This window comes from Strigops habroptila, chromosome 11 (genome assembly GCF_004027225.2).
Source record: "Strigops habroptila isolate Jane chromosome 11, bStrHab1.2.pri, whole genome shotgun sequence".
NCBI lineage: Eukaryota > Metazoa > Chordata > Aves > Psittaciformes > Psittacidae > Strigops > Strigops habroptila.
In genome coordinates, this window is record NC_046360.1 from 13,146,306 (window position 1) to 13,171,796 (window position 25,491).

At 44.9% G+C, this 25,491-nt stretch overlaps 1 protein-coding gene across 2 annotated transcripts in view; it reads right to left on the minus strand.

Annotated features, from left to right (window-relative positions):
* Positions 1–10,476: 10,476 nt before the first annotated feature.
* The window catches only part of MED13L (mediator complex subunit 13L), a 184,666-nt gene continuing 169,651 nt past the window's right edge, over positions 10,477–25,491 (minus strand). The window contains exons 24-31 of one of the 2 annotated variants that reach the window (XM_030501971.1): positions 24,471–24,694; positions 23,861–24,003; positions 23,132–23,290; positions 21,932–22,108; positions 19,583–19,737; positions 16,340–16,501; positions 14,176–14,288; positions 10,477–13,431 (exon numbers count right to left, since the gene is read on the minus strand). In XM_030501971.1, the coding sequence (XP_030357831.1) occupies positions 13,299–13,431; positions 14,176–14,288; positions 16,340–16,501; positions 19,583–19,737; positions 21,932–22,108; positions 23,132–23,290; positions 23,861–24,003; positions 24,471–24,694 (1,266 nt within the window). In that variant the 3' untranslated portion in view covers positions 10,477–13,298. The remainder of the gene's footprint in view (positions 13,432–14,175; positions 14,289–16,339; positions 16,502–19,582; positions 19,738–21,931; positions 22,109–23,131; positions 23,291–23,860; positions 24,004–24,470; positions 24,695–25,491) is intronic. The other variant, XM_030501972.1, reaches the window with a different exon arrangement.

Consider the following 25,491-nt stretch of genomic DNA (forward strand, 5'->3'; position numbering starts at 1 on the left):
AAACCAGGCTCCTAACCAGGAAGCAACGAGCTATTAGTAACCAGTTATAGCTTTACACTCATTACACAGCTCCCCGTGAGAAAACAAACCTGATTCATACATTTTTGTCTGGCGTGTGTCCTTCCCAATAAAATACCCAAACCAAATCACCATCTAGAACAGCAGAAAAAACACCAACATAGCAACATATACATGAAAGGTTTATCAGCACAAGGGAATTCTTACCTCGCAGGCTACAGGACACAGCAGCTTTTGTTCTTCCAGTTTTTGTTGACTTCCAGGTTGACTTTACTAGAAAGGAAACTCAGTTTATGCTGCAGCATTTGTACTTGAGTCATTCCCTGCTCATGGCAGGGGATTGGAACTGGATGCTCTTAAGGTCCTTTCCAACCCAAACCATTCTAGGATTCTATGATTCCCAGCTGAATGAATCTTAGCTAGGGTTTGGTGATTACATGTTCATAGTGTGACAGATACTTCTCTGAAATTCCATGGCTTTCTCAGTTTAGGCTGTTCCAATACAATTTTATTCTGTGGTAAAATTGGAGTTGTGGGAAAACTTCTAAGAGCACCAAAAATACATTTTGGCTTTTGTATGAATGTAAAACTTAAAACCTGACACTAAGATAGTCTGAATAGCCCAAGCAAGTTTGTTCCTGTTCAGAACACCCCAGGCTCTGAAAGCCTCTTACAGAATGGGACTTCAGCCTGTGTATGGCTTTATATACAGCCCAACATAATTTAAATTACTGACACTTTTTAGGCACATGTTAGGATTTTGTGTGGAGTGGCAGGGGTCTACATGGTTTCTGTGGAAGAAAGAATAGCTCAAAATGTTGTATCAAAATGCCCTTCTCTTCCATGTCTCCAATTTGCATCTGCCTCAAGTAGTCATATTTGATCACCTATTCTTCATCTTGAGCAGGAGATCACATTTACTGTAACAGTACACTGAGTACACTCTACCACCTGGCATAGAATGGTTTGGGTTGGAAGGAACCTTAAAGCTCATCCAGTTCCAATCCCCTGCCACAGGCAGGGGCACCTTCCACTAGAGCAGGTTGCTCCAAGCCCCATCCAACTGGCCTTGAACCAGCCCAAGCCCTTCACTCAATCCTTTTTCTCCTCTGTGGAAAACTAGAGGGTTTAGTTTCAATAATCAAAACACCTTCCAAAAGTATATTCCACCTGCAGCAATTTGAAACTGCAGCCCTTGCTATGGCATGCAGACAAGGGCTGGCCTCTGCTGCTGACCATGTACTGGGCATTATGTAGATACACTGAGCTGTTTTCAGCTAGAAAGCACGGATCCTGAGAGATGTCAGGGCAGTGCTTTAGACTGCAGGTACAGTGTGCTTGCCTGCAGTTGAAGACAAGCTTGTGCAGTGCATATAAAAGGCTGAGCTGGCAATACACAATGAGCTGAGAGAGCTGTTCCTGAGCTGTAAGCTCACCTTTGGGCTGCAGTGTAGGCATACTTGAATAACGCAGGCTTTCTAGAGGCTAAATTGTATCTGAGTTTCCTTACATGCTGGATTAAAAACTGCAGAGGATGAAGAAGAAGGGACTAAACCTAATCCTGCATGTTCCTATCAATCAAGCTTAAAAAAACCCCAGTTCATACATGGCTCCTTGAAAGAAAAACATGATGCTTTCTTCTTCATAGGGGAACTGAAAGGAACAATGGACTTCTGTGTGATGCTTTGTGGCCTTGTGGTGGACTGAGATATAGAGGGTTCTGCAACCCAAAGCGGGACCGAAAGACTGGAGCATTAGATACCTCCTACAGCTCAAGTGGACGGTCACTTCTCACTTTGGGATCAGTAGCTGAGAGGTGTTTCTTGGGCAGCTGCATTTTACCCTGAGCTATATTAGCTATATTCCCTGCTTTCTCCAGCTGTTGGCTGACTGTATTCAGACATCAAGGAAGACAAGGAAGTTTTGAGGGCATTTCTTTCTCCACAGCACCAGTTCCTCTTCCAGCCCTGCCTTTCTGCCCCAGGTCCCCTTACTTTGACTTGCACTGGCCCTTAAAATGTTAGTTCCTGCTTTGGTGAAGGTGTAATTCTGAGCTGTAGATAAAGCTCTCATTTCATTTCTTCCCTGAGCAGAGCAGCCAAGGCTGTGTGCTGTAAGGGGAAATCCTAGTAATGGGATCGCAGTTGTTTGCTCTGATGCAGTTGTTTCCACATAAGCAGCCCCCTCCCAGCACCCCCTTGGACATACAGACTCTCCTCAGCCCTAAGAAAGCAGTTCTTTGGCAGAGTGCCTGTGTTTGGGGCTTCACTTTGACATGCCATAGCCTCACACATTGCTGTGAAGGTGTTGGAAAGGCACCGCAGCCTCTCTTAGAGCGGTGCTCTTTAAACTTTCCACTGATTAGGGGCCTTTTAGCACTCAGCTGCCTTTTCCTAATGGATTTTGCCTTTTCATTGAGACTAAGTTTTTTTCCTTGCAGGCGTTGCCAAAGTAAATAGTTGTGGAGGCTTTTTGGAAAGCAGGGAGAGGATGAGGGGGCAGAGAATCAGAACTGGTCCAAATGTGTCCAGACAAGTACTATATAGCAAACTGTATGTGTCGAGGGCCAAATTCTGCCAGAGTGAAAATCTCTGGGAAAAGAGGGCCATTTGTTGAGAGCCAGGCCCAACTGCAAGGTCTTCTTTTGGACCAAAGACACCAAGAGGTCTTCTTTTGGACACCATGCCCGTGTCCTTGAGCCTTCAGGAGGAGCAGAGTGTGAGCCTGGCATTCATCAGCCTCTTTGTGATTTATTTCCGAAGTCCTGAAGCCGGAGGAGGCGTTGGAGTAATTCAAACCGTGCAGAGTTCAAGCATATCAGTGCCCCGCTGCTCTGAAGCTGGTAATTCAGACTCCAGCCAGCTTGCAGGGTGGGAACCCATCAGGCACTGTCTCTAAAGAAGCTCCCTCCCTCTGTGCTGCTCTGCTCAGTGGAAACCCACATCTCTATGGAGATGTCCAGAATTGGTCCAGGCCTGTGCACTTCTGTGTAAGCCCTGAACACACTGCAGATGTGTATGCACAGATGTGCATGGATGTGTATGGATATGCAGATGTGTCTTATGGGTGCAGTATGTTTATGGTGTGCATTTTTTTCTATCAATCAGTCAAGCAGAAAGCTTGTGGCTCTGAAAAAAGTCCTGGATTTTATGGTTCCTTCTCCAATTTGTTGACACAAAGTATGAGAGCAACAAAGCAGCCCTTTTGTAGATGAAGATCTTCTTTCCCTGTCCCATATCTGCACTGATTTGGTCCATAGTGCAGCCAGCTGCTGAATCCCTGCTCCTCTGCTTCCTGCTCACCTTAGTTGCCAGAACTCAGACTTTTCCTCTTCAGTGGATCCTTGTTCCTTGCTGGAAGCTTCCACTTTGTTTCATCATGTGAAGTAGTGAGAGTTCACCTGGCTTGTCCTGGTCAAAGATGAGCAAGCTCCCTTTACAAGAGGGTATTCTCCTCTACACTCCATCCACCAGCCAGAGTGTAATTCATGGACAGACTTTGGACTACTGACAGCCAGACCTGCTCAAGGGCTGAGGACTAGCACAGGCCTTCACTCCCCACAGCAGAGTCTCTCCAATGTCCAGGGACAGGCTCTCGTGTGACTTTGATCCATGCCAGGGCTGGATTCCAGATGGACACTTCCCCAGTGCTGGCCCAAGGCACGTTTCACACAGCACTGATGGGGTGTTAATGATGCTGAAATTTCAGCCAAGCTTTTAGACAAGCTGGGCCGGGAGAGGAGTTTGTAACAAAAACCTGGTGCAACACAGGCCCTTCTACCTGTGTGCAGCCAGAGAGTTACAGCACACCTGAGAGGAGGAGGCGAAGGTGCGGTACCTGCCTGTTACCAGCTACTGAAGCAGCACTGGGTCTCTGTATTTCCCTAGGCTTTAGCTTGAATCAGGGCAGCTCTGTATGCTGAGGATGATGTCCGATGGTCTGGGATATCCCTTGGCTCAGTTGGGGTCAGCTGGCCTGGCTGTGTCCTCTCCCAAATCCTTGTGCCCCCCCAGCCTCCTTGCTGGTGGGGTGAGGAACAGAAAAGGCCTTGGCTCTGTGTAAGCACTGCTCAGCAGTGAGGAAAACATCCTTCTATAATCAACTCTGTTTCCTGCCCTTACCAGTTACTGTGAAGAAAATTAACTTTATTCCAGCCCAAACCAGCACGTCTTTGCTTGGATTTGTTATACTCTGTACCTCTGCAGTTCTGTTACAGCCTTTCTTGGACAGGGTGGCCCCAGGAACACACAGAGGTAAAGGCGTAGGTAAACTGCTGTGTGTGTATGTACAGCAGCCTGACTGTGAGTTCTGGTTTACTCTCTTTCCCTCACTTGACCAATGTAACTTTTCAAAGGCATTGTGCTACTTTTATTCATGGAAATACCTACAGTGACAATGAGATCCTTTGCATGTTACTTATTTATCTTATACCCTACGGCTGTATTCTACTTTAGAGGCAATTCTGCATCTGTTCGGCATAATTTTGTTTGTTTGTTTCTTACTGTGAATTCCTTGATGTGTTATTGGCCAATCGCTCAACATTCTGGGATCTTTCTGTAAGTCTTTGCAGAAAGTTTTAGCTTTCATTGTTCTGAATAATTTTATATCATCTTCCTCTATTAAATACAGTTTGCTCTGCGGTCTTCTGTCTGAGGGTCTTTCCCTTACAATGACTCAGAGTTCCAGACACGTGGATCAGTATCATGATTCTTGCACGGACAAGGAGTAACGAAGCCGACAATTTGCCCAGTATCACACATCAATTTTGGCAGGTTTAGAAACAGAGCTTAGCTCTTTCCTCCCATTCCAATCCTTGTAGCATGCCTCCCTTACCTGCTTCCTAAAGCTGGAGCTGTTCTTCTGTGTAGCTGTAGACTTAATGACTGAAATTACATGGTTTCAGAGGCTGAGCTGGTGGATAGTAGCTGCACAGGAACCGGGAACAGCAGTTCCATTCCATAACTGCTTGGCCTCAGGCATACTGGGATTATGCATTAATGCTCCGTGCCAGCACCCCTCACCTCCACCACTACCATGGGCTGCCACCGGCTTGCCCTGGAGCTGCTTTGGTGGCAGTGCTGTGCAATGGGGACAGCACAGCGCTGCCCTGCTCTTGCCAAGTGTCACCATGAAGGAGAGGGCCAGAGGGCCAGAGCCTGGCTGGGGCTGCGGGGCAGGGAGCGGGGTGTCCCCTGCAGAACCATCAGGGCAGGGAAGGAGGGAGCGGGGCTGGGTCTCTGCCTGGCCCCTGCAGAGGGCAAGAGCAGCGTGGGGTGGAACGTGGCTGCTTGTGAGCATCTCTGCACGGCTGCTTTGTGGGGACACGTGTGTGCTGGTCAGAGCGTGCAAGTCCCTGGGTGATCCCCAGGCGGAACTGAACCGCCGTGTTCTCAAGCTACATACAAGAAACCCAGTTTCTGAATTTCTCATTTACACTGAGATTTGCCTTTGGGTTTTCCTCTGCAATGACATTGGATAGAAATGATTTCCCATTTCTATTTCCTGAGCAGAAGGGAGTGCAGGCTCTGAAGCTGGGCCTTGGCGCTTGCACTGTGGTTTAGAGAAAGGACATGAACAAGTGTTAAAAGTAATAAAGTAATTGCAGTGGAGGACCCTGCAGATGAAATCTTGCAAACGTCACAGAGGTCACCTCAAGTCCCATTCCCTGATCAAGAGTCACTGCACTACACCAAGGTTTGCATTGCCTGTATGGACAGAAGACTCAGCAATCCAAGTTGCCTGAATAGTGTAACAAAAGCAGAGGTGTGCTGGGACAATGACATCTGCCTCCCAGTTGGTGGAATGGAGCCAGTTCTCAGGTTAGTTGTTGAAATATTTTAATTCACCTTCTTCCTTTTTTAATTCACCCTGCATCTTTTTTAAGTCATTCTTCTCCCTTGCTTGTCATTCCCTCTCTATGTTCTCTCTGCTTCCGACTGAAATTATTCAGGCAGGGAAGGTTTTACCACCTTGGTGCAAAGTGCCCTTGTGGCAAGTGGTGTATGTTCACTTGAGCGTGCCAGAGGAAGAATCATTCTTCTAAATAGGTGCAACGTAGTAGTGTAAAAAGCCCAACATCAAAAACTGAGTCAGAAACATAAAGTGCTAAGAGAAGGGCAGACAAGTGATGAGGGAATCTCCAGTTCTCCTGCTAGCAGCAAAGCAGGGATGTCCTGTCTCCTGCTGGCATTCTGCTGCAATGTGGATCTTGACAGGACAGGTCTGCTCTGAAACACGGCTTTTTTCAACCTGTTATTTATGTCTAAAGTCACCCTGAGACCAGGCTGGACGCTGCCTATTCCCTATTCCCATTCAGGTTTCTTCTTTCTCTCCTGTCCATTGCTTGACCAAGTTTGTGCACTAGTGTGTGTCACTGCAGCCTTCCCCACACGCTCCCAGCTTTTGAAGAGGGAAAGCAACACCAGGGCAATTACTTTTAACTCTAAAATGCTGCTTAACCCGGTGGCTCGGAGACTTGCTCCCAGCACCTTTCTTTTAGCACTTCTCTGCACCATTACCCCGCAGGGATTAACAGCCGCTCCCTGCCATACGCGCCTTGCCCCATCACCTGCGTCTCTCCCACTTGCCTTTTCCCCAGGCACTAATGAAATTACCACCGAGGCTGATTACAAGCAGGGGAGAAGCCCTTTGACCACTGAACCCACCTGCTCGCGTGGTTGACCTTTAATGATCCGGCTCTGGAGATGTGTGTAGTTTAATTTGGGTTTTAAAGCCTGTTCCAGGAGGAATCTGTGGTTCCATTTGCCATCAAACCGTGACCCCTGCTGGAAGCCACGGGACGTGACGGCCACTTGTTAATACCGTAGACAACCCGGCACACAGAATGGATTAGATGTGACTAAGGTGACGTGTCACAGCTGTCACCTACAGCAGCAATCACAGATAACTAAAACATAGTTGATTAAAAAAGACTTTTTAAAGTAGATTGAGATGAGCTCTGAGGTAGAAGCTCTTCCCTGTGAGGGTGCTGAGGCGCTGGCACAGGGTGCCCAGAGAAGCTGTGGCTGCCCCATCCCTGGCAGTGTTCAAGGCCGGGTTGGACACAGGGGCTTGGAGCAACCTGCTCTAGTGGAAGATCTAGTGACACGGTTGGACCTCATGAGCTTTAAGGTCCTTTCCAACCCAAATCATTCTGTGATTCACCCAATTGCAAAGTTGAAGAAAAACCATGATTTTCTATTTTTTCTCATCTATAGGATTCGATTTTACAGAATTGCTGGATTCTGGGAGCTTTCTGTGCGTGGGGTGTGTGTGCCTTTTAAATTGGGATTCAGAATCTCAGAATCTGTTCATGGGAAGTTCTCAGCTCGAGGTCTCAGCGCTGCAGGTCACAACACTGTTTGTCCCCAGATTTAGACCAGTTTGACATTTTCTCAGTGGCATAATATTTAAATAAAACCAAAGAGAGTGTGGGGCTGGGGGGTCATGATTAAACACGTCTCGTTTACTGTGTAAGGAAAATAAACGCCATTTGGGAAGGCCCCAGCCCTGCTGCGGTGCCACGTGGCCTCAATCAGCTTTCTGCTGGCCTGTCCGTGGCTTCGAACAGGCTGCAGCTGGAGGGAGGATCCCTGCCTGTGCCATAAGGGGATGTTGGTGCGCAGGTGACAACTATCCCGCAGGAGCGGGTGAAATGTGTCAGACAGAAGAAGGTGCACGAGCAGCAGGACAGAGGCCACGTTGCTGGATGTAAAGGCAGAGGAGGTGGTGAGGTGCCAGGAGGTGAAAAACAAGCCATGGTATTAACAGCAGCGTTGGGGCGTCCTCAGATCCACATTAGAGGCCAGGAATGCCTTCTGGCATTCCACCAGCCGCGGGGGCACACTGTGGAGCAGGCAGAGGTGCCAGTGAACAGCGCTGACCTTGGTTCATGTTGAAGGACCACAGAAGACCTTATTGTGGAAGGAGTTAAGTGCCAGCAGTGGCAGTGTCCGTGCTGGCTCTCTGGCAGGGGCCTTGATGCTAAATACTTTTTCATTTGGTTTTGGTTTTTTAGTGGTATCAGAATTCTGAAAGGTTTTAAGAAGTAGTTCTTACGGGCAAAAGAGCAAATGCTTACACAGACAAATGAACATGTATATGTTTATAGCTTGTATAAATTCATTTATAAATCATTATAAATGCTTATAGCATGGCTGGCAAGTCCCAGCCCAGAACCAGAGCAAGGGCTGACGTTGCACTGAGGGTCTCAGGTCCCTTGAGCAGTTAGTTCCTGTGTAATGCAGCTCTGTCAGTGGCAGACCCGGGCTGTCTGGTGGCAGAACACAACTTGGTGTCATCTTGCCTCAGTGTTTTGAAGAGTATTTTAGGTTTCATTACAATAGCCCTGAGGTTTATATATCCCATGCAAGCCCCATGGGACTGCAGCTTTGATACCTGGTAAAGGAACAGTCAGTTAAGCATAAACCAGGGCCTCTGCCCACATAAACATTTGTGAAGAGTGTTAAGGTTCAGTTTCAAAATAGGGAAGTGGAAGAAGCATCATTTTATAAATACTCTTTGTTGTGAAAGACCAAAGATTTCCTGTTTGGGGATCTTGGGACTGGTTCCATTTCCGCTATACATGGTAAGAGACTGTCCATAAAACCTGATGTTTACTTGCAGGACTCCTGATGCTTTCTACATGTGCTTCAACTGCTTTCAGGTGGCCACAATGTTCTGCCAAAAATAGAAATGGCAGCTGGAAAAAGAAAAGCAGTTTCGTGTCAGCCTCATCTTTACAACCTCCTTCTTCATAGGTAGTAAGAGACCACAGCACTGTACCCACGCGTCAAGTATTACACGTTATCATTACACATCAACTGAGATTTTAGTGTTTTCATTCAATTTGTCTTTACAGTCCTCATGGAACAGAATATTTAATTGGTAGTTTTTGTCTTTAAAGCCAATGAATTAGCCACAAAGTGCTCTTCATGTGAAAATCCTGCTCTGCAGTAATTCCATGCACTTAGAGCACTCAATGGAAGGCTGAAGTGGAACTATGCTGTGAGACCTTGCACAAGTTAATTCTACCGTGTCATTTATTACACATCTATCAATAGTAAAGTGAAATAAAGATAAAAGCTTGAAAGATTAAAAAAAGGTAAAGGCAGAAAGACTATTTTTATAACTAAATTTAGGACTGTGAGACACCAAGTGGAAATTACAGCTACTGAGGAAACCAAACCCCCAGTAAAGCAGCCACGAAACTGAGTGGCAATTCCTTGATAGAGTCTGAGGAGCTGTGACTGGATTCAAGTGCAGGCTCCATCTCTTCGTAGCCAAGGAGATCTTTTGGTGCCCTCTGCAAGGAGCCACCTCCAGCCATTGGTTCTGAGAGCAGTTGGGGTCTGCAGAAACTCTCACCTCATGTTGGCCATCACCACCACTGACAATGGAAGGCTCCCAGCAGAGGCACAGGTTAGTCAGGGCTGATGGAGCAGTTACACCTGGGGAGAAAGGATGGTTGTAGTTTGCTGTTGGTTTTGCTTGTTTAAGAGTAAAGCAAGGCTTAGGGTATTTAAAATAGGGAGGTCACAGATCTGTCAATGCTTTAAGCACAGAATATTGTGTATTATCTGAAGATCCTAAGTTTTGTCTAAACTATTCCTATGGGAGAAGAATGCAAATTGGACCTCAGGTCTCGTTAAGGTCTAACACGGGGAAAGGTCCTGGGGTCTGGCTGTTTATCACTTTCTTGCACATCTGTGTTTAGAAATGAACCTGCTACATGCAGAATGTCTCTGTTTGAAGCGCCCTGGCTCAAAGCAGGTAGGATTCAATCAAGCTGATCAAGGATGTGTCCAGGAAAGTCTTCAGCTTGTCCAGGGTGGGGGTTCTGCAGCTCCTCTGAGCAGCCCAAAGCAGCAGATCTGGTTTCATGTTCCTCTTTAATCTGGGGCCAATGCACTGCGGTTGTGTCTGTCACGCTGCTGCAGAGGGACTGATCCACCCCTGAGATCTCCCCTAACCACCTACCTGCTGCAGGCAGAGAGCTCTCAGCCGTGACTGGGAAGCTCTGTGAGGACCATTGCGGCACCAGAGTACCCCAGGTTGCTTCCACCCATCCCTCTGAGCAGAATTCTAACTGTTCACCTCAGCAGTTCCATCGGTGGCACCGAATCTCTCACAACAAACATGATTTTAAGTAGTGACTGTTCTATTTTGCTTTAACTTCCACTGGAAAGTCCTGTTGCAGCGTGACCGTTCCCACATTGCCATGAGCCTTATTGCTCTGAAAGGGGGTCTGACGAAGCTGTGGCTTTCCCAGCAGGCAGCACATGGAGAAGGCAGGAACCAGGTTAGTTCAGGGAGGGCAGCAGCGCCTGACTCCAAAGTAAATGACTATTAAAGAGCCTTTAAATGAATTCTGGTTCCATTCGTACCCACATGGAACCTGCGCTGCAAGAACTTGAGAGTTAAAGCAAATCCTCGGAAGAAGAAAACTCCACCAAGAGCTTCAGTAATTCAATAATTTATTCATCTAAAAAAGTGTGTAAAAGTATATAGCTCTCATCCACAAGGTATATATGAATGACATTTAAAATGGAGGTCTTTATTATTATTGTTTCTTTTTATCAAAGTCTGTTTTTAGTGTATTGTACCAGCGATAACTGTAGATTTAAAATGAACTTCACATTTTTTTTTTTGCTGTTTTCTTTCAAATTGGCGCCTGGATAGAAAAGAAGCTTCACTGCAAAATGCTCCGAGGAAAAAAAAAACCAACCAAAAACCCAAACCGAAACCAAAATAAAGAGAGAGAAATTCAGAACTCCCCCGAAATGTACAGCTTTTACATTTAAAAAAGGTTCTGAAATATACATCCAAGCATGCTGGCCCCCCCCCGCCCGGTAGCTCAAACAACTGTAATAATAATAGTTATAATAACTCGGATTTAGGCAGGAATTTCCAAAGGTAGAAAGAAAACCAGGAAAATAAAATACCTTTCTGCACTCTGTAGGAAAGCCGGGGCTTTACATTTCAGCTGAAGTCAGTAAAAAACTCACAAGGAAAATAATGCATATTTAAGGGAAATATTATACAGAACTTTTCACACTGAAGTACATAAGGGTTTTTTTTTTTTCTTCTTTAAAATCTATTGCCATTCATTTCTTTTGCACAAAAACGTATAAATATGTCACCAGCTTCTCTTAACTTAAAAAAATTAAATAAAAAGACACCGGATGAAAACTTCTCCTCTCGCTGCCCTTGCTCGAGTTTGCATTTTTGCTTAGAACCAGGTTTCTGGGGCAGAAACACCCCTGGATAAAAACGGCCCCGTTAAAAAGAATAACCAAAAATAAGAATAATCCAAAGTTCAGATGAATCCTGGGAACAAAGAACCCCCAAATGGTAAAAGATTACAAATGGCTACTTTACAGTTCGTCCTCCCCAAGTTAAATCTGTTTATACAAGTTTACAATCTTCATCTTTTTATGCTCTTCAAAAGGCCTTGAGAATTTTCTTTTCTGATTAAGAAAAAATAGTCCTGCAATATTTTTAAAGTCAATTTTACACTGTACACATTAGATACAAATGGTTTGCTATCAGGTTTTTTTTTTTCACCTATACATTGCAAAGAGGATACCCACGTGGGAGGGGTGGCGCAGAGAACAAAATCATCCATTTACAGGTCACGTCTCTGCCTCCACCTTCTCATTACACAAGCCTTTTTTTTTTTTTCTTTTATATAATTTGCTTTAAATGTTACATTATCTCAAGAAAAATACTTTTTAAAATCATAGATTTTCCTTTTTTTTTTTTTTTTTTTTTTTAACCAGAACATGAAAGTCTTTTGGAAGAACTTTAAAATTGGTGGGTTTTTCTCCACAGATAGACACCAAGGTCACAGAGCCTGATCAAAGTGCCCGACCCCTCCTGAGGCAGCCCCTGCCCGCTGCACAGTGCAACAACAAACATTAGAAAACGGAGTTTAAATAGAAACCCCTTGAAGCCTGGAATGAAGGAGTCATAAAAATACTTCAATTAGCCATTAACCTTTACAATGGCAATCATTTTCCTAAACAAAGTCACTTTGCCACCACAGTGGTAGAACTTCAAGTACTAATTTAATGATATAATTTTTAAAAATTATTTCTTTGAAATAATATTCCTATAGTCAGAAAAAATACACCAGATTTGGAACTGATTTCGTGTAAACAAAAACCATCTTTTTTGGATATGTACATGGACGAGTCTGCCCCAGTTCAAGGGCGACTTGGGTCTCAGTAAATAGTTTTCTAACATCACTAAATTTACTGGAAATATATTTCAATCATAGCTCTACAATAGATTCATTTACCACTTTCCGTGGGCCCTCACAGCGGGCTTTAAAGTATTTTTCCTCCCTACCTCTCACTCACTCACTCACTCTCTGCCATTAGGTAGTGTTATCCTTCATTGAACACTGGCCGGCTCGTGCTTTAAGCAGGCTGAGTGCAGGTAACAAGTCCTTAGAACACAAGAGTGCCCTTCCCAGCCTGCGTGTCCCTGCCCAGCTCGGCTTGTGACGAGCTTCAGGTTTGATTTCTAGGTCAGAAGAGTGAGAGGTCTGTAGATAAATAACCCTACAGTGGAACGGAGCTGGATTTTGAAGAGATTTGACTGTTCCTGGTCCTTTATAATTTAAATCCCTCCCCTCCCCAAACCTCAAAATAAATAAAGTATCTCCAGACCATTCATATCTACATGGACAGGTAACAAATGCATGCATTCATCCCAATCCACTCTGACAGGAACTCCAGGTAGACAGAAAACTCCAATATTTATACGAGACTACAACGGTGTGGGGTTTGGTTTGGTGGTTTTTGTTTTTTGCCTCCTGCAAAGTCCCAGTTGACGATGATCAAACAACAAAACAAGTTGTGGACAACCCGAACTGGTCACTACCAGGTATTTTTACTTGCAGGGCTGAAACTGCTCTCGGTTGTTTCTCAGAGTTCCTAATGCAAAAAGATACTGTGAGTCTTCCTTAAAAAAATAAAGTATTAAAAAAAATCATCACACTGACCAGTAGTTACTGGGCCACCAAACTAACACTGGCTTGAGGTTACTTTGTGTTCACTGTTCGTGGATGTTCCCAGATTTTGGACTGAAGCTGCCAGAGATGTTAATGGGTAGTTGAGTTTTGAACACTGCAGAATTCACATGTGCTCTCGGAGGAACAGAAGCACAGCACAGGACTGGTCTGAAGAGAAGCAAAATCGGGATCTTTGCAGATTGTGGCACGTTTCTCAGGTCGAGGGGAGAAGAAGCCAGAAGAACAAGTGCTTTTCTGTCTATTAGAGTATATTCATGATGGCGTTGTACAACTGAGTGAGCACCACGAAGTGGACAGGAAGGCAGGAGCTGCGATCCTGAGTGGCAGGGTTACACGTAAGCCAGGACAGTGCATTGTACTGCTCCAAAACGAACCTGCAGAGAGAAACACAGAGACATGAAACAGAAATCATTTACTTCTTTCCCTCTTGTCTTCTCTAGGTGATTTTCTTGGAGGTGTCTCTGGTTTCTCCCAGAGACAGAGTCCTGTGGACTGCCTGGCTGTCCTAATGCTGGCGGGGCTGGTGCAGGAGGAAACTCCCTGAAAAGGGGAGAATGGGAAGTAGGAATTTTTAGGTTAAAGATGTGTGAACTTGAACCAAGCTATTCAAATGTAGGCCCTCCCCAGCATATAGCTGAGATTATGGAATTACAGAGGTTCAAATCCCACCATCTTCAAAGCCTTAGTTTTGAACACCTCTAAGGGCAGAGGCTCCACAGCCTCTCTGGGCAACCTGTGCCAGCATTTGATCACACATTTTGCTGCTCATTTCTTAGTCAAGCACACGTTTGCTCCCTGGAGTGTTCCACCCTGCCTGCTGCCTCATAAAAGAGATCTTTCAGTCCCCAAGAGGTGGGATGGAGGCAATCACAACCCTGTGTTAATTCAGGAAGAATATCTCCTTCCTATCCCAATTCCTAAGATACTGGTATCAGAAAAGTGCTTTTATCTCCTTTTGTAAGTCAGTTTGGTTTGGTGAGTAAAAATAATGACTGGCACAGGCCAGATTAGCCCACCCAGTGAACAGAACACTGTGGGAGATGAAAAGGTCCCTCCGGAATTCCAGAGCTCAGTCCCCAGAACCTTAGGGAGGAAATGCAAACCCCAAGAGGCGTTACCTCAAGACATCTGATGTAGTTTTAGAGTCAAGGGGGTGAGGAACTCGCTGAGAATTTCTGGCAGGTAGAAGCTCATCTGTCTGCGCTACAGAGATATGGTGATGTAGTGAGGCCTGTGTAGAGGAAAAGAGCACAAGTTAACTCTTCATACAGCAAGTGCTTCTAAAGATTCACACTGAACAAACACATTCCGAATTGTCTCAGGACACTGTGGCAAGTTGGCAATTCTATGTTGACCCAACCGTGACCATGTGTATTTCCAGCTTCCATAACGACTAGATTTTTGAATAAACTCACTTCTCTTTCTGACTAGAATCAAGGATCTTGAAAAAAGAACACTGAATTCTGCTATAGATGTTAGCCAGGGGACAAGTGATGAGGGGAAACACTTGGGAAGTGTCAGGGGTTCTTTTGGTACTACAGTGACAAACCATCCTGGGTCTAAAAACTCCCCAGCAGGAGCCCATGACAGAGGACCCTGTGGAGGTGGGTGTCCGTCCAGATCACACAGTGCTGCCTTTGCTCTCTGCTGGCACACTTCCTGCCTGCCTTCCCCTTCTGCTGGAGCAGGGCTCCTGCACTAGTTTACACAGGAGCAGGAAAGGGATTTCTTATTGATCTCGTGCTGGGGATAGAGCAACCATGTAAGCCTTTCAGTAGGCAGCCCGATACGCCACACAGCCTGCCAAGGCACAACCTCTTTTATACTCCTCCAATTATGGCACACGCATTAGGGGTGAAATACTTCAGCTCAAAAATACTTCATCCAAATCGAAGATGCCTTCAATCTCTATGCCTCCCATGCTGTGCAAGTTTCCTGACTGCAGCACTGTGCAGTGTAACAGAGACAGACCCCTGCTCCCTGCCTGCTGCACAAGTTACTGCAGGAATCCAGCCCCTTGCTTTACTAAAAACTGTCCAAACCAAACCAGCACATTCCCAGCCACATTAAATGTGTAATTCAGCCTAGATCTGAGAGCCCAATTGCGCTGGGCTGGGGTGGTGGGGCAGGGAAGGGTGGTGGCTCCTGCTCTCAGGTGCAAATGCAGTACAAGCTTTCAGAGGAATTCATAACATTGCCTGGAGCTCTGCTGACTGTTCTGCTGCTGGAACTGAAACACGCTCTTTGGATTACTCATTCACAAAAAAAGGTAGTTTTCAGTTTAGCATAAAACTCATCTCTAGCTCCAAAACCATGGTGGCTTATTTTTGTATTATTCTGAGATCTCTGTTCTGTCAGTTGAAGGAAAAGCACACAGGGAAATCTATCCCTGAAGAGCAGAGTAAGGAGTAAGGGTCAGTATTTGCTGGTGGAGGTGCTGTGCAGCCTGCCATGCCAACTGCAAGTCGTTGTTAACATCAGTCCCAACACTGCTTTTTTTGCATGAGGAAAGAATTGAGAAACACTGACACCTTCACCCTGCTGCCTGCCTCAGAGACCTGGATGAGGGAATTTACTTAAGAGACTCACAAAAATGTTCAGTATTTGTTACGTTGGGAATGTGTAAACTGGTGCTAACTTTATTATTCTACATGTTGTTTGCTCTAATAGCTATGTGATGCTATTCAAGGCAGGTTTTTCACCTTCTTTCCATGCTCACTAGTTCATTTTTTGGATTCATTCAAATAAGAAGCTCCATAACACTCTGGAGGGATCAGTGACTCTCTAGTAGTTGAACCAGTTCTGCCCTATACATCTCACAAGCACTTGCATTTCTGCAACGGAGGGTATTGGCTTCCCTCTGACACTACAGACTCCACTGTGCAACTTTTACAACTAAGGAAATAGAAATGTAGAGTAAATGCTCTGTCTGGAGGTGCTGCTCACTTTGTGTCACAACTGGGTTATGGCAGAAGAGAAGGAATGTCCCTCCTGTCTTAGGCTGACTGAAAATGAAAACTGGGACACCCCTGTAGTACCAGACACAGCTTTGAGGATTCTGTATTTAGAAGCTGCCAAACTATTCCACTGTCAGGTAAGGGCCTTTAACAACAGAGAATTATGTTTTAACAGCCCAAGTAAATTCGAACCTAAAATTGCATTTCCATTTCCAGAGCTGTCACAGCTGTGGTAACATGCAAAGCCAGCATTTTGAAAGAAAATTCATAGCATACTAGTGGAATTCTACTTCTCCTTCCCCTGTGAAAGGATACCAAGACAGACCTTCAGGAAGAGGGGACACTGGTTTTGGGCCTGAGGACAGGATGACCAGAACCACTGCGGAAGATTCTCAGCTTTGGCAGTTGATACGAAGTATCCAAGAGCAAGAGGCTGCTGCTTCAGTTCTTCAGGGGCTTCTCTGGAAAGGAGACGTTCCCCTTGGCTCTGAAAGAAGAGTTGGGAAGAAGGCAGGTTGTTATCCCATGCTCTACATCTCACTCCAATAACATCAATTTTGTTTACTAATTACTCAGTATTTAACTCCGTTCTGTTCTGTTATTAATGAGCTGTCCTTTAGTCATTCATGAATCTTAGTCAAAGTTGTCTAATCCCTTCCTGTTTCCCCTGTAGGTGGGCTCTCCAGGCTTATGTTCCAGAATCCCTTAAGGTCTTCCTGATCTCAACTTGTGGAAGGATGTGTTACATACTCAAATACAGAAGAACAGAGAGTGTCTGCATCTATGTAAGTTTGGTCGTGTTAGCTTTTTCAGTTACTTATATCAAGAGCTTAATAAAAACAGGCTACACTTGCTACTCCTTGATGTGGACTCAAAATGCTGTGCTTTGGTTTTATTTGTACTACAGAGCTGGGGAAACGTGGGGGGAAAGGAAGCAACTGTCCTGCTTTTCAGCTTACATCACTCAGTCATTTATGTACTGTATTTTTTGCAGTATTTGTTACTCATATTCTCATTATTCAACAAAACATTATTTAGAGAGGGTTAAACAACAAGAGACCAGCTGTAAAACTAAATTAATCACTTTGAGTTGCTGCCTATCAGCACAGAATCATAGAATATGTATGTTTGTGATTTTATTTCTGGAGTAAAACCTACCTGAACCTTCCATACCCATGGCTGTTGGGTAGCAACCCGTGTTGCTGTGAGCCTGTTTACCCCATCCCGTGTGCATCTGCACACAGCCTCATCTATCCTGAACCACAGCACCAAAGCTGCCAGGGTCTCCTCAGCTATCAGAAGGGGTGTTCTGCTGTTCCATTCTAGAGGACATCCCTATTTTAAACACATTTGGGGTTCTTTTGGAAACCATTATTTTGCTCCGTCCCTGACAGTGTTCAAGGCCAGGTTGGACAGAGCCTTGGGTGACATGGTCTAGTGTGAGGCATCCCTGCCCATGGCAGGGGGGTTGGAACTAGATGATCTTAAGGTCCTTTCCAACCCAAACTGTTCTATGATTCACAGAGGAAAAGCCGAAAAGATGCCTGTGAACTATTTTAGCTTGTAACTTATCTCAGAAGAACTGGGATAGCAGCTTCTTTAACCCATAAACATCTTCTAAGTCAAAAGGTTAAAAGACTCCACTATACAAAAACTGGCTTAACCACGCCTTTGCTGCTAGTCCTTCAAGCAGGTCCTTCTCCAGCAGCAATACATTGACCAGCAATCCAAGACAGCTGAAGAGCCCATAAAGCCAGGGGAGGCTGCAGCTCAGCTGGCTCAGGAGCCAGGCAGCCAAGTGCCTGCTGAGCATTGCGGACGCGCAGCGCTGAACCGCAGCAATCAATTACGGGTTACATGGACGGAGGCGCGACCTTCCCCGACCCACGAGGTAATGATCACACGCTGCTGCGTTTGTACACCCAAAAATTACACAGCAATTACCAGGCCCTTGTTAATGGTTAAACTGAATTACTCTGACAGGTTCATCTAGAAATGGCTTGTCCAGGCCTCTAAGCTCTTTGGCCATTAACCTTCCAGTGCTGCTCTTAAAGCTACTTGGATGGAGTTCCACAGAGAGTAAGTTCTGTAAACACATCCCTGAAAGTGGTACAGAACAGAGATGGTTGAATGAACTCAATGAGAGAGAGAGAAGTTGTAATGAGTGATGAATTGTGATTTCTGGCTGGAGGCTTTAGTAACAGCATTTAGAACTTTTAATTTGCCACATACCAGTTTGAAATAACCAAGTAACAGCAAGGTGCAATTGTGCAGCCTTTAAAAAGTGGGCTGAAGTATCAACAGAAGGAAAGGTGGTTGTGTATTAAGATCACAAAATATGGTATTAGGATTTCTGTGGCTGAGGCAGAAGGAATTTTTCACTCTCAGACTGTATTAAGGTGACCACTGAAGCACTCTGGCTGAGGACTTTTTCCTTCCAGGTGGGGAACTAACTCCATTTAGCTAGTCCTTTTCAGGGAGTGAGAATTCTTTTCTTCAGATCTTTCTTACATTTAGAAAAACGCAGTGCTGTGCTAGAGAGGCTGAATGAAGCATCACACAGCTCAGCTGTAGGAATACCTCCTGTAATAGCTATCTGGTACTTCCTTTCATAGCAGATTTACAGTTAAAGCCACCAGTGACAGTCACAAGATCCAGTTACGTACATTGTACAGATTTATAGATAACTTTTAAATGCACAGGGTTATCTGTTTCCTGTATTCAAGTCAGCCTGTTTCTTTAATAAAATACTGTATCATTTAGTAAAGAAGCAAGATGCTACTGCCTTAAATGTACTATTTCTAGAATAAAACTTCTCCACAGGGAATTCTGAAGCATCATACTTCTCCACACTTGTGATGGAAACCATTTGAAGAGTAGAGCTACGTCTCACTCGCAATTACGAAGATGAGTAAAAGAGTTCCATCAAACATGATCCAAAGTGTGCTAAAGCTGATTCAAAAAAATACCTTGAATTAGCCAAAAGAATGTGCATTTTAAGTAATCTCTGGTGTTGGAACCAACTTTACAAAAGCCACTTCAAACAGAAGTAACTTACAAGCACTGTGTGCTCTGGGCTAAGTTCTACTGAGCAAACAACATTTGCATAAGCACCCACAGCACCTGGGGAGTCCCTATGGGCAAGAGTTATTGCTACCAGAATTAGCTCCATTCTGCACCCCTAGAAATTCCCGTGAACAGAGCTGTCATCTGCCTTTCTCTCAGAGACTTGTCACTTTGTGCCAGGGACATTCCAGGTGAGTTTCCAGAAAAACACTTGGATGAGCACAGATTCACACAGGGCCACACAAAAATAAAGCTGCTCTCTCCTCTCTTGCTCTCAATTATCTTTACACTAACAATTAACTTCAGAGATGTAAAGAGTCAAGGCAGAGGCATCTTCTACAACAGTATTTAACCACCACCTTCAATAGTACCAGTAATTTTCGCTGCTACTGACCTAATTATGTTCGAGAATCTACAGGAAAAAAAGGTTCTGTTGAAGGATTTGGGTCTTTTTTTGCCTTTTATTTCCAGTAGCCTGTGCCTTAAAGTGCTCCAGCCTTACCCTACTGTGCTGGAAGTGAGATCCCACTCCAATGCCAGATGGTGATCCAGGGGAAGGAACTGGGGAGGAATTTGGTGAAGAGTGAAGATTCCCTGTTATTAAAATTCTAATGTCATTGTCCATGTCATCTGGGAATGGGAGGTCAAACATGTCATCTGGAAAGGAAAAGAAAAAGAAATTATTTCCAACGTGCTGCTGCATTCATTTTTGTCAAGAGATTTTTAGGATTTATTAGCACTCCCTTTAATTTATTGTCATACTATTTCAACATTCTCCTGAGACAGATGGAAGCAGAGACAAACACTTGACTGTTCAATCCTCCCCAGTACCTTTCACTGCAACCACACACACTTGAGAGGAAAAGGTGGCAGACATCTATTAGAATAATGAATTTGAACAATGGTCAGAATGAACAGAAATTCTGGCACAGCAGCTTCATCGAATCCAAATGGATCTTCACAACAGACAAAATGACCCCTCTCTGCAGCTGGTCTCAGAAATCCATTCACTACGCACTTGACATCCACCAAACAAAGCGAGGTGTGCTATTCCCAGCACGTGCTGCTCTTCAGGCTTTGGCACTTTGCTCCAAGTATCCTGGAGCAATCCCAGCATATTCAGGGACATTGCTCACAGGATCCATTAGAGCAGCAAGGCCCCTGCTCCCTGCTCATGGGCTAGGAACTTCCATGATTATTTCAGATACTGCACCAGGATTTCCTACAATGCAGCTTTTAGTGTTTTACATTCATCTCAGGAATTAAATACAGTTGTATTAGCATCATCTGCTGGTTTTATTTGGTTTAAGTTAATATGTGGGAAGACATAAGGATACAGTGAAAACGCGTTTGCATTCTGTGAGAAGCACATTCCATATCTCAGTCATTTGCAATACTGGTTATGATACCACGAGTGATTTACACGATGGAAAGCTAAGACATTAAAACATAGCAAAAACTTACAAGCATCACAATATGGTTTATAGGGTTTTTTTTCCTTATCCAGTTTTCTCAGCAGGCAAAGGCATTTAAACAGTATAATGACATTTGAAGTACACTTCAGGACACCAAAAGGGACAGTGGGAGCCATATGTGAACTAATTAGAATTGCAGCCAAATTTATACTAAGACACAAGGAGCCCTCGATAAGAGCTCTGCATTTCTACATAGAGAAATCACTTCTCTTGGAAAAGAATTCACACTGCACAAAAGGGGAAAGGACACGTGTGTGTTGAACTGATTTCACCTGAAGGCCCAGTGTGGAAATGGGCAGGTGGTTGTTTTTCTGAATCTTCTGAAGAGAAACAATTCATTGCAAGAGCAATGAATTAACTGAAGTTCATTAACTTCTGTCCTACAACCTCAGTAAACAAGACAGAACTAATGTCATGCTCTGCTTAGCCTCCAAAGCATAAATGAGATGGCTAATAGCATAGGAAGCGGTTTAACCATTAAGTAGAAAAGAGTTAAGAAAATTAAATCTAACACCCTTTTGGAAGCGCCAGCTCTGGTCCCTGGTGCTCATTAGCATCTGGAGCACTCCAGGGCAGGTTAATGCAGGTTAAATATTTGTCAGCACAGCACTCAGCAGGGCTCTGGGGCCTGCAGAGGACAGCTGCTGCAGTGCGGGGAGGGGTAACTTCCCTGCTGTGAGGCCCACTGGAATTCCAGCAGGAGCAGATCAAAGCAGACTCTTTCCTTAAAAATAGTGGGCCTTTCTTCCTCTCTCTACTGTAACTTCCCTCTGCGCAAAATACTTCTGCTGGAAATGTTTGTGGTTACTCTTGGTTTAAATTATTTTACAATGATTTTTAAGGATTTATGGCAAAAGAGTTAGGAAAATACTTACTTGATATAAAGTAGTACCCAGAGTCTTGCTGAAACAAACTACAGGCTTGCATACCCTTGCAAAAGCACAAGCTAACACTGAGAGTTCTCAGGTTGGTCTGCTCTGCCTGCTTTAGAAGATTCAAACTCTAAAGCACAAGCTGCATACACAACAGGCATGAAGTGAACCACTGCTATAAACCCCATGTTGACCTGATCAGGACACAAGAAGAAGAAAAAGCATTTTCAAGTCTGTGCCATTTTGCACATTGACTGATCCATATTCCTTATGGAATAAATCAGCACAATTCCCCGAAAACAGACCTCAGAAAAAACCTTGTCCTGTAACTATAAAGTACAGGGGTGTTCTCTTCAACTTGAACTGGGTGCTATGGGGTCTCTGGGAGAACACTGGTTCACTCAGGCTTTTTCTTCATGACTGGTACAACTCTGCTTATGTTCTCAATAGCCCACGGAGCACTGGTGAGTATCTCACCTCTTACACAAGCCACTGCTTACTTACCATTAGTAGGGCTGAATCCATCCTCGTTGGGGTAATTTGCTGGTGCTACCTGGATAGTAGCGGAGGTTGGGAAAACCAGGATGTGTGTGCAGGAGGCGTCCTGCGGGGTGTTCAGCTGAGATGACTGCAGATTCAGCGCAGTGCTCCGGCCAAACACCGAGCCCATGGTGACAGCATCTGCCAGAACAGAAGCAACAGCAGAGACATTCATTTCCACCCTCTTCAAAATAGGTACTCTGCATTCAGTTACATTTCTGTGCACCTAATCTGGGCCTGCAAGCTAATACACGTTTGAGGGTTCTTATCTTAAAACAAATAAATTACTAGAGGAGCTTGAAATCAAGATCACAAGTTGTATAGATAATGTTCAGCTGTGTGAATTCCCATACGATGCCCCACCTTCCCTTTCATTCTGCTGCCCTTAACCAAAGACTTCCCTGTTAAATGAGCAAATGAAATTTACTTTGACACAGACGTCTGTGTAATTATGAAATACACCCTACTTCAGTTGACGTGAGGAGAGCAAAACTTGCCATCTATTTTCTCACATTACAAAATCTCTGCTTTGAAAATTATTCAACTTGATGAGTCACGTTCAAGCTTGCTTCATTCTGCTCCAGGTAGTGTTCTTGTATTTCTAAACTTAAAAAACCCCAGAGTAGTTTGTAAGGATAAGTCACCACGTACATTAAAAAGCAAGTGCATACATAATGCAACAAATAAGTAAAAGGAACCCCAAAATTTGAATATATTTCAACTCAGTTCTGTGGACTGCTGCTTGTAATAGAACTCTGTAAATACTTGAAGCATCTGGAATGGCAAGTGGGTCTATCCTTATCCCATCTGCACACACTCCTACTCTTTCACACTGTGGACTCTTACAGAGGCCACAGTTGTCCTTGCCTGATGACTGCATCATCAGAGTCAGGTGACGGGGACTGGTCTCCCCAAAGACATGACCCCTTCCAGGAGGAACCCATCGCTTTGACAGGGGCAGTACATGCAGTACTCCTTGCCCCTGGAAGCTGCACTCCCAGCATAGTGCCTCTACATGGTATTTTGGGGAATTCTGCCAGCTCAACCTATTTTCTACCCTGTTTAGCCATGCCAGTCCAGGACTTCTCGTTGGATTCAAAAGTCTCCCTGAATTAATGTGCTTCTATGAAAAGTATGGTAAATAAGCAGTTGGATGAAACTTACCTGGCATCACGACAAATGATCCCTGTGGCTCCATGGCGACGAGGCAGGCACTGAGGATGGAAGGGGAGTCTGCTGACGAGATGCCGCACATGCGGCACACCTCCTTCAGTTGTTTGCTGATTGTCTGCAGGGAACATTCCCCAAGGAGGATACTCCAGTCTGAAAGGAATAAACATTATGATAGAACCAAATGGTGCAAATAGTAAAGAATTAGTAACACTTTGCAGCATAGGGCCCTGCAATCCAGGTATTCCATGCCCTGCCCCATGGGGTTTGTTGGTCTCCCAAGAGCTACCTGCATCACTCAGCCACATCCTGAAGAGGATGTGTGTCTTAGAGAATGGGTCTTTCATTCTACCTGTAGTTAGAGGAGGTACTGATCTGGTGTGAAACAGGGCAATAGGGACAGTTTAGGAATCAGAACTGAACCCTGTTTCTATTTTGTGACAGGATAACTACTGTTCAGATCTTTTCCCTAATGCGACAAAACCCACTTGGAAGTACGTTGTGCATGCTCTAGTTAATCTACACAACATTTACAGGACATGAGGAGAGATGTCAGACCCAGTGCAGAAAGAAGCTAATTGTTTCTGCAATAAGGGTGGGATTATCACTCTCAGTGTTCTGGTTTGAAAGGCTCATGATCAGGTCTGTGAGTCGTTCAGCTTGTGCACTAGGGCCACATCTCCATTGCAAGCCAGGACAAGGGGCAGTGCTGCCACTTCCTACCTTTCAGCTCCCCGTGGCCCAGGCGGCCGAGCCGCCCGATGACAACTCTCCATGGCAGGGATGTCATCTGCACGATCCCAATACACCACTCCCACAGCTTCTGCAGCCCGATCTTCCGCGCAGACAGCTTGCTCCTCCTTGACCTGGAGGTGGAGGAAGACAAAAACCCAAACCCAACAGTAAGAACTGAATCCAGGACAATATTCAGATTTCTGTTCTCCAGAATTACTTCACTGCTTGCCCTCCGCAGGAGTCCTGACAGTCCTGGGGAGTGCCCAACTCACCTTTTACTAACAAGCAGCAGAAAAAATAGGTGCCTGCAGTCAGTACTATTACCGCAGTGACAGGCAAGAGATGGCAATATGCTGAGCAACATACTGCTTGTTCTTGAAGGTAAGATTTGCAGGTAGCATTTGTAAAACAAGTGTAACACAGGATCTTTTTTCCTCTGCAGTTTTTAGTTATGAAAATGCCAACTGAAATGTTACCACTGTAACATTATCATGATTACATCCGCAGGAAATATGATTAGAAGGGATGTGCAAGAGACTGAGGAGTAAGGGATGACAACTATAGCCCCAGATGTAATGTAAAAAGTGAAGGGTTTTACCTGTTTGGTAGATCAATATTAACTATGCAGGTTTCCAACAGTTCACCATGGAGGTCAGTGCAGGATGCCAGAAGCCAACGCTGATCGTGAGACAGACAATAGCCCACAAAGAGCACGTTGTATTTCTGACTGGCCTCTCCAAATGTTTCTCCCAGCTCTGTCTGTTTGTCTTTGATGGGTGCCAGTATGAATGGAGGTGAGTACAGCTGGATTGGGCTGGGCCTCTGCAAGAAAGTCAGTACAATCATCAGCAGGTAGATCAATAACTATTTAATGCAAGAAACACACAAACACAGATGTCAGAGAGTACAGGAAAATGGGAGTCTGAAATGAGAAATCAAGGCATTCACAGTCAAGAGAGGGAGTGGGAAAGGGTTTTTACAGACAATCCCTTTCTGCTGGCTAAACCTGATGCACTCCAAACTCCCGTGATGGAGATGCTCAGCCTGCCTGGGCAATGAGGTCCAGTGCTCAATTACCCCTACAGTGAATAAGTTTTCTTGTGTTTCTTCATTTAAACAGAATTTCTTGTATGTCAGTGTGTGCCCACTGCCTCTCGTCCCACCACTGGACACCAGTGAGCAGAGCCTGGCTCCATCATCTTCTCTCCTTCCCACCAGGTGCACAGAGCCCTCCTGGTAGGACACTGCAGCTCTCTTGGCATCCCCTCAGTTGTCAGCTGCTCCCGTCCCTCCATCATCTTAGTGGCCCTTTGCTGGATTTGCTCTGGTATGTCCACGTTTCTTGTACTGAGGAGCCCAGAACCAGACTCAGTACATCCCAGGTGAGGCCTAACCAGTGCTGAGGAGAACATTCACGTCCCTTGCTCTCTGTCAGCACCCTTCCTACTGCAGCTGCCTGCTGTGGGCTCTTTGCTGCAGGGACACCTTGCTGTCCCACACTCATCTGTCCAACAGGACCTCCGGGTCTTCTTCCACAAAGATGCAAACCCACCTTTGATTTTTAACTCCCCTCTGAAGAAAAACCATGATGGGCCTGACCAGACATGCTCAATAATTCA